This window comes from Phalacrocorax carbo, unplaced genomic scaffold, assembly GCF_963921805.1.
Source record: "Phalacrocorax carbo unplaced genomic scaffold, bPhaCar2.1 SCAFFOLD_36, whole genome shotgun sequence".
Lineage (NCBI taxonomy): Eukaryota > Metazoa > Chordata > Aves > Suliformes > Phalacrocoracidae > Phalacrocorax > Phalacrocorax carbo.
Genome location: NW_026990495.1, coordinates 563,811 through 573,347, shown reverse-complemented (window position 1 = coordinate 573,347; position 9,537 = coordinate 563,811). Strand labels below are relative to the sequence as shown.

The window sequence follows — 9,537 nt, the reverse complement described above, 5'->3', positions numbered from 1 at the left end:
GCTGAGGGGACTGAAGCGGTACTGTAGAGTCTCGGGGGCCAGGCCCCAGGCTCATGGGGTTTCTTAGGGTGCTAGAGGTCCTCAGAGGTGTCTGGGGTCTTAAGGAAGGCCTCAGGAGGGGTCCTGAATGGGCTAGCGCAATCCTCACACAGCTGCAGGGCAAAGGGAGGAGTCCCGCGGTTGGACTGGGCCCAAGAGCCCTCCACCGGCCCCAGAGAAGGCCACCTCCCCCGGGCAGCCCCAGCCCTCACCTCAGCGGGGCCGCAGCTGGAGCAGAGACTGCGCCTCCTCACCGCCGCGTGGCTGTCAGGAAGCGGAGCGTGGGGAATGGCAGCTCCCGCCAACGTGCCCTGGGAGCCGACGTGGCCGCCCGGCAGCCCCTGCCCCAGGGCTCCAGCTCCCAGCATGGCCCGGGCCGCGCCTTCCTGCTGCCTGACCCTGCGCGGGCAACGTACCCCCAGCCCCAGCCAGCCGCCCCCCGCAGGCCCCACGGCCGCCTCCCCGGGTCTGCCCAGCCCCGCTCCTGGAGTGGGGGAGAGAGCGGCAGAGAGGACACTAACTTCAAAAAGAAACCTATTCTGTTAGAGTAAGCCTATGGTTAAGAATGAAAAGTGAAAGCAAAGAGCCAGGATATGAGTAGTTAAAGATGTCCCTGCTCATTGCAGGGGGGGTGCACTAGATGCCCTCTCAAGGACCCTTCCAACCCAAACCATTCTGATCCCATGAGTCTATGCTGTGATTTTTTCCCCTGTCCAAGCAACAAGAACTGTCTGTAACAGGAGTGACTTGGCTTCAAAGAGGGCTTTGCATTTCCATGTTGATACGGCGAGCGAGATGGGAAGGAATGCGTTTTTACTGTTGTGTTTATTCCAGGGGCGCACAGTGGCTGATGCCACCTGCAAACAGAAACCTGTTTGCAGGTGGCATCCCTGCATGGCTTGTGGTGGCACGGAGCTGGGGAGGCTGGTTAGGGAAAACAAAGTGATCTTTCTGAAGGGAAGGATCACGGGAGTAAATCACAAGCAGCCTTCAGCCATCAGGGTGGTATTTTTGTAGACTGAAGGCACTCCTGCACGGGAGCGAAGCTTTCTGCTTACAGCAATGCTAGAATCCACGGGACTACAAGCGCAGAAGGATGCTGATGGAGTGGGAGCACCCAGCAGCTACAAAAGCTGTACTGCAAGGCTAAAAGCATCGGCAAACCAAACTCCAAATGAAGCTTCTTGTCCCTAATTCTCAAATTTGTCTTACTAACATTCAAAAGAAAACCCTGCTCAAATGCCTAACAAGCCTCTGAATGGTAGAGTCAAAATTCAGCTACTGAACTGTAACAGCTGCCAGAAAACTGAAGCTGACATCAGGTCATCCAATTTGAATGTAGGAGTCTACATCAGGGCAATCGGAATAAAGATTTTAACATAAACCATTGGCAGTGTTATACTCGAGTTCTCTCAAGAAGTGGGGATGGTCTGTCTCTCTGAGGAGGATGCCTTCTCCAGACGTAAGCAAAGTACGTGGCACATCATTCACCCTGACAGAGGAAGGAACAAGAAGGCAGTTCATTTGGCAAAATGTTTCTCTGTTCTCTGTTGAATTCTTCATTACTGCTTAGGGACCCTCCCACGCTTTAGTATGTTTCATTGTGAACGTCTGTGCCCTTTTGGTTGTGTCAGCCACTGAAGCTGCCTTTGAGGGTATCAGTTCTTGTCATAATTCTGAAGCCGGCTTCATCGCTAACCTCAATCCACATCCAACAGAAGCTCACGTGTGCCTTGCACTTGAATAGTTTCTGAATAAAGGCTAATTAGAAACCATCAGAAAAATGACAGGTATTTCTCCATGCCTCGCACTTCATGAAAAGGAGACAGAAAGGGGCTTTTTTGCTGTTGTTTTTGGAATTTGGTTTTGGGTGGTTATTTTTTGGGGGGGTGGGGAGGGTATCGTTTGTTTGTTTTTAACAAGTTTTTAGAAGGCACGCTCTCCAGAAACATGACACAAGTGGAGAAAATCCAAAGGTGCTCTTATTAGATTTTGACACGCTGTTGATAGAGGATGGCACCACGAAAGAGGGGGAAGTTGCCTCTTCAGGACTAAGTCAAGCTAATAAACAGAAAGAGCCTAGAAAGGTGACGCAAGTGTCTTCTTTGTAACACCAGACCTAAGTTAAGGCCAGTAAGAAGAGAGGGAAGGTGAATGACGCACCCAAACAAAAGGCTATGAAAATTATCACTGCCGCAGGCTCAAAGATATGGTCAGAGCATAACCGAATCTGTAAAGCCAGAGATGCATATCTAATTCTTGCAAGATCATGAAAGACACCGTAGGAGTTTGAACTGTGTATACGGACAAGGAAAGATAAAGTTATTGCCTTGAGACCTTGCAGGTGTAGGAACCTAGTAGCTACAGAGAGGACAAAATGGACAGGCAGATCAAAGACTCATAGAATCATTTAGGTTGGAAAAGACCCTTAAGATCATCGAGCCCAACTGTGAACCTAATACTGCCAAGTCCACCATTAAACCACGTCCCAAAGTACCACGTCTGCATGTCTTTTAAATACCTCCAGGGAAACCGCGTAAGCTCCTACCAGCTCCTGCTCTCATCTTGTCAGAGACTCAGGGGTGAAATATCCCTCCGCTCCTTCACCAAGCGCAGCCAACAGCAAAACGGCACGGCGAACGTGGGATGCACATGGGCAATGCGTTTAGGATCACAAATTACTACAGCGTCAGCCAACTACTTTGAGACCTACAGAGACTCCAGCAGGATTGTGTTGAGCCTCCGAGACCACCATTTTCTAAGTACACATTTACTGAAATACTGTCTTTCCAAATACAGCAGCCAGTCAAATCGTCTCCCCTACAATGCAGAAATTGATAACACCTCTTTCTCCCCAACTTTCCTAAACTTTCAGAGCTCTAAAATGAACTGGCATGAGACAATACATTCTCCTACGACCTGATATGTTCCATTTAACTCACTGGTGCGTGAATGGTAAGAGTCTGAGGAGTGCCTAGGGGGAGACCCTACCGCTGAGTCACGAGGTTCAGACAGGACCCCCTTGCTTTCTGAACTCCTGCTCAGAGAGGAGTCTAGGTGCGGCTAAGTCCAGTCTTAGTCTCAGACTTGGTCAACGGTTTATTTTCTAAGGGTTCTGGAAGTGACCGCTCATCAGAGTATTTGTTGTTAGTAACCAGTTTGCCAGATGCCCCAGCTGGTGGCGTTCAATGAGAACGATCATGGCTAGATTAATGAGCAGTACAATTTATTAAAGCAACAGATACACAGGTTCTTTGGGTTACCGGTGATAGGATTGCTGGTTACAAGACACACACAAATACTAAGAAGATGAGTAACGCTGCTAGGCTACAAACGGCTTAAGCAGGTATGAAGCATTGGAGATTTAAAGTGAAGCTATAGAGAGGTTTCTAAGTTTTCCCGGGGAAACAGATGGGATACCCAGATGTTTTGGTCTTACCCAAAGGCGATCCAGTAGGGGGGGAAGGAGGCTCAGCCCGTTGACTGGTCCCAGAAGTCAGAGTGGTACGCGATGGTATCTTCCCCAACACCCTCTTCCTCTTCACACATTTTATACTATTTTTTACCTTTCAGGTGGAGCTGAGTGACTCTAGTCATGCATACCGTTATCATGATTGGTGTAGAATTTCCTCGCTTTACTTTTAAAAGGATAGACTAGAAGAAATTCAAAGTGCATGCCCAGTGAGGGGTGGTTGCACCTTAGAGGCGAGTAACTTTGGGGATGGAGGTGTGTTTTGGTATTATACCGAATGACCAAAGTTCACCAAAAGGACAGCATTTTGTCAAAAGTATGATGGACTGTTGGCCCAGGGTGGCAAATATGCAGCGTGCCAGCTCCAGGGTACCTCCAGTTCCCATTTATCACTGAGCCTGGCCACGATGGCCCCGCACCGCTCCACCCTCCGGACAACTCCTCTTACAGTCAGTACGCCAAGTTCTCCTGGCATTGCCGACATCTATGGTTACAAGGGAACTGCCGTGGAATGGATTCCTCACATAGCAGCTGCACTTCACCCTGGCAGCTTCTTCAATGCTGCACCATCTCTAAAAACATTGGTTTCATTTCTAAGTCACCTCCAGCAATTATTCCACACAGAGCCATGGAACGTTCCAGGCATAAGGCTCCCCTTTTTGTCTGTATGGTCCTAAGGGCTGAATGGTCCACGTCCACCCATCCTATTAATTTGAAGGCTCTATTGGCATTTCCAGTTCCCAGCCCCTACAGAGTGAGTAAGCTTGCCAACAGCTTTGCTCCCCAAGCACAGGCAGGGCTCTCCCTTCAGACTAGCGACAAACCCTTCTTGGTGCAAGGGCGGTACCCTTCCTTTCTTCAGTGAAAACTCATCACGTAGATGCCTGTCCTTGTACCACTGAGAATTCAACACGACAGACACCCGGGAGAGTTGGTTTCAGGTAGCGGGTGGGCTTTGAGTGCATAGCCAACAGTGGGGCTTGTTTGCCCCTGCTGCTGTAGTTTGCCCCGTGGCAATGGCCAGATTATGGGCTGAATATGTATAATCCCTATTCCACCACAGGCTTATAAGCAAGGCTACCGTATTAAAACCTACGCTTCCCACGCACCAGTAACAGGAGAAGCAAAGAGACACCGAGAGCAACAATAACCATCCCTTGGATATAGAGGGCAGCCCTGAACTCAGAAGGGTTTCCTGGCTCTGGAAACCCAGAAGGCACTGAAAGATCTAGAGCAAGAAGTCGTGGAAGCTCCCGCGTTAGCCCTGCCAGGCTACAACAATCAGTTTCTATCAGATTTCCCTGAACAGGAGGGACAGCCGGTTGGCCCCAAAACGTCAGCAAGGCGCAGCATGTTCCTCAGGAGAACTAGACCTCGTAACTCAGGGCCTGATTTCATGGACTGAGGCTGTTGCAGCAGCAGCTGTGGTAGTGGAGAAAGCAAGAAATAGTGTCCTGGGGCACCTCCTAAGGCTAAGGGTTCATTCCTTACTTCCTTGTCCTCCCCTCCAGAGTTCAAGCAAGTGCGGATGTGCCACTGTGGGGAATTACGTTGGGTTATGGCAATAACCGTACATGGTCATTGCCTTCTTTGGCGGAACCTTCCATAAATGCAACAAGATACACTCAAACTGCTGCCTCTCCCCCAGGCTGTCTTGCCCTGGCTCTCTGCCGACAGGAGGGAGCAGTGGGTGGTGTCAGCCTGGGGGGGTGGCAGGAGGGAGAGCGGGCGGTGAGAGGCGTGGGGGTGAGAGGACATGGGGCGGTGATGGGCCCAGGGCTGTTGGGAGAGCCAGCGCGGGCCCCGGGGCTGATGGGAGGTGACGCTGGGTGGCGAAGGCCCAGGGGGTGGCGGGAGGGACAGCGCAGACCTCGGGGTGTGACAGGACACCGGGCAGCGACAGACCTGGGGGGTGACAGGACAGCAGGCTGCTGGAACCCCCTCCCCTAAGGGCCACTCGGCATTAGGGCAACGAGGGCGGGGCTGCCACACCCACATGATGCAGGTCTTTCTTCATAATGTGCTGAGCATATAAGAGGACCATGACACCGCGTGCTGCAGTAGGCGCCATCCCAGAGCAGGCACCGCCTGGCCCCAACCATGTCCTGTGTCCACTACAAGTTCTTCTCCAGGCTGAACTATGATACGGTCACCTTCAGCGGCCTCCACATCACCCTGCGCGACCTCAAGCGCCAGATCATGGGCCGCGAGAAGCTGAAGGCGACCAGGAGCGACCTGCAGATCTCCAACGCCCAGACCAAAGAAGGTGCGTGGGGGCGGCGGGCGCGGGGCCTCGGGGACCAGTGCGGAGCTGCACCCCGGCGGGGAGCTGCATTGCAGGGGGGAGCAGCACCCCAGTAGGGAGTTGCACCCCAGCGGGGACCTGCACCACTGCGGAAAGCGACAACCCGCAGGGGCCCTGCACCACCTGCCCCGGCGCCCCCAGGGGCCCTGGCACCACCTGCCAGACGGTGGGCTGGCCCCGCTGGTAGGTGACGGTGTGGAGCCGGGCAGGCTCACCGGACACCGGCAGCCCTGGGGCAGAGGGCAGCACACAGGCACTGACCGGTGGCGGCATGGCCGTGGTGGTGAAGCGCATGTCGGACACCTCCGATGCCGTCGGCAGCTGCAGAGGGAACCTCTCTGTTGGGGGAAGCAAAGAGGGGTGGTGGGGTGAGCTACTGGTGGGCAGAGCCCCTTGGGGGGTTACCCGGAGGGCAGGAGCACCACGAGGAGCAGGAGCCTGCTGCTGTACCTGCCATGGCGGCGGGTCAGTGTGGGGTTTGTCTGGGGCAAAGAGTGTTCTGGGGTTCTGTCCCCATGGCGATCATTCCACCAGCACCTGCCTCAGCCAGCCCTGCCAGGGTTTCATTTCTCATGCCACAGCAACTGCCCGTCTCAATGACGTCCCACCCTGCTGATGGTTTCCTGTCCGCAATGCTCATTTCTCATCCCGGTGAGGGTTTCCCATCCCCACAGTGATTTCTCAGACCCGTGATGGTTTCCTATCCCAACGGTTTCCCATGCCCACATTTCCCTTCCCAAGCATTGTTTTTGCAGGGAGCTGAATTTCCTGCCCAAGGGGAAGGGATGCAGCCAGTACGGGTGGCCCTGCAATGCCAGCGTGTGAGCTGCCCCATCCCGCCCCAGTGGGGGGGGATGGGGCACTTTTTGGGGGTGTTTTTGTGCTTCCCATCTCTGGAATCCTTACACGTGCACACAGAGTACTGATCTTTTATAACCTTGCCCGTGCAGGAGCCCTGACTAAATGTTGACCTGATCTTGGAAAGAACAAAGTGGAGCTTGAGTGAAGATGGCCGACTTGCTCAGATTTTTCTGAGCACTCTAACCTTTTACAGTTCCGGGACTGTAACTTTCCATAATGGAGATCTAGTAACAGAAGCAATGCTAACCTAAGCGAAAAGAAAACAGGATTTTAAATATCAGTGGAATATCTGCCCATGGAGTCATGTTCTGCAAAGGCAGAAGTCCCTTCAAAAAGCCTGTGCCTCCTTTTAATTTGATCTGCATTTGTTGAGTGTGTTGAGACGATAAAAGTCGGTGTTACCTATAAAAGGTTGCTTTTCTCTCTGTAAAGGGATTCTCTGAAGTGCTGTGTAATGACATACTGATATACGTTCTTACAAACTGACTACTGCTTTTTTCTGTACTGATGTTGTTTTCAGAATACACAGATGATGACGCCCTGATTCCGAGGAACTCCTCGGTAATTGTCAGAAGGATCCCTGCTGGAGGAGTTAAAGCTACCAGCAGAACCTCTGTTACGTGAGTATCCGTAAAGCGGTGTAGTCTTTGCTAGGGGGTTCAGTGAGGTCACTGGTTTAATGGATATTAGTTTACCAGTGGCGTTCCAACTGCATCTCCCTTGTTAAAGCGGCTGTTAGTTTTTGTTGTCCTGGGGTAGGTTTCAATGGACCTGTCCCAAAGCAGACTGACCTTTTTAGGCCTGCTGGGACATGGGCTTCAGGCTCCAACAACGGTAACTTCTAAGATGATTCTGTTGGGTTTGTTCTTGGGCTTGATTGTTCTGAGATGTAGATGCTGTTTCCTCCAGGTGGAGAGATGCCTTATGCTATGGGCTTGCTTGTATTGCTTTCAGAGTAAAGACAGATACGCACCGTAGTGTACGCTTAGAATTAGTTCCCATCCCAGAGGAGCCCGATTGTCAGTGTTTGGCTATTTCCTGCATTTGCGGGAGGAGGCAGGATATGGCAGGTACTCTGAGGCCCCAGATCTGGGGTGTATTGGTTGAGATTACAGCTACTCAAACGTGATCCTGCCTACAGGATTGTTGTGGTCATTTTGGGATTTGGGGTTTTTTTTTAGTTGCACTGAATGTGAGAATTTGAGAATGAGAACAGTTTATGTGTATGAATAGATGTCCACATTCACTAGATTATCCGAACAATGTCCTGATGGGCAGGTTTTATAACCTGTTTCACTGCTTGATGTGGGGCACAAGTGCTCTATTTTAAGCTCTGATCACCTTCCTTTCTTTCTCCTTCCAGAAGTCGAACGGAGCCAGTGAGCGGAACACCAAAAGCAGTATGTAAAAGCACAGGGTCACACCTTTATCTGCACACTGCACTGAATTCTGAACAACGTAGCCTTGTATGAAATGTTCCAAACAGTAGTTTCATATAATTTCTTCCAGTAAAACATAGCCTATGCTGCAAAGACAATGGATTTGATTCAGCATAGTAAGAACTGCGTAATGCCATCATTTGCACAGTTCTAATGGGACTATTGGTATTTGTGCCCAGTCACGCATTGTATTTCATCCTGAATATGCGAGGCTATTTCCTGAATGGCTTTGTGTTGTACAGATAAGGTACGATTGGTTATAGGCGATGTAGGTTCAAGGTTTGCACAACTGGACGTGGTGCCGTGCTCTCCATCTGTCTGTCTACAGCTAGTAACGTGTCTGTTGGCGTAGCTGCTTGTGCGCTTTGTGTTTCTTGCAATGAAAATGCTCCGGAGTGTATTTTTGCCATTTTCACCTTGTATCACTTAGCTTCTGTTTTTTACTTGCTTTGCCCAACGGTTTTTGAAAACGTTCATAAAAAACACCGAGAAACCATTGTTGTTAAACTTGGTACTGTTTCTGGCTTTGACGTGGGCGTTCAAACAAAAACTAAAACTGACATACGCCCTACGTTCTGAGGACAGTTCTGGGCAGCTAAACGAGTCCTTTCCGTGCCTTTGAATACCTGGGTATTTGTTCCTGGAACTGTTTATTTGCAGTGATATTGTTTGGGCTCCTCCAAGTACATGAATGTCTTTAACAGATTGCCCTGAATGTAAATATCGTTGCTACACAAAGTGGTATTCTAAAGTTCTGCATTTGCTCTTCCCGCTTTCTCTGATGCAGCAGCTTCATCTAATAGCTTGTCTGCAAATGAAAATACCTGAAACCCAGTGTGCAAATTTTGGCGCAAGGTTAGAGCCTGGGGCCTTTGTGGGGCATTTTTCATCAGGTTGGAAAACACTGTCCTTCTGCTGCTGAAATATAAATAAGTAACAGAAGGAAATGCTTGACTGGTAATAGCCTGGATTTTGATTTAGTCTTCTGTTCAGTTTCTTTAGTTCTCTTTAGTTTCTGATTAGTCTTCCGTTTGAAATGGCAGTTCATACATTGACTGTCGATTCTGGATTTTGGATTATTTGGGGTTTGGGGGTTGTCGAGTCGTGTCCCCGCCCCTCCCCAGTTCTTCTGCAGTATTGCCTTAGGGTGGCAAACAAGTTTCATGGAGATGTTGGTTCTAACTGACTGGTTGGAGGGACTGGCAGGAAATACTTCAGCAGAAATATAAAGGAAACAAAAAAAGACCCAGGGCTGGAGGGCCGTGGAAGGTGGCCGTTGGGCAAACGTGCTGAACAGTACATCAGTTACCCTTCCTGACCCATTTGACAAGGTTCCCTCTCTGAGATACTCTGGAGCAACAAGCTGATCTCAAGCGGGTCTGGTTAGTCTAGTTTCTTCTCATTAACCACACGGGCACTCT

The 9,537-nt window shown here is 50.5% G+C and overlaps 1 protein-coding gene across 1 annotated transcript; it reads left to right on the top strand.

The window, feature by feature from the left end:
* The first annotated feature begins 5,611 nt into the window (after window positions 1-5,611).
* LOC135311291 (E3 ubiquitin-protein ligase RBBP6-like) lies at window positions 5,612-8,149 on the top strand. Its single transcript, XM_064440416.1, has 3 exons — window positions 5,612-5,777; window positions 7,198-7,297; window positions 8,041-8,149. Exons 1-3 carry the CDS (start codon window positions 5,612-5,614, stop codon window positions 8,147-8,149), a joined length of 375 nt encoding a protein of 124 aa, XP_064296486.1.
* The last annotated feature ends 1,388 nt before the right edge of the window (window positions 8,150-9,537 follow it).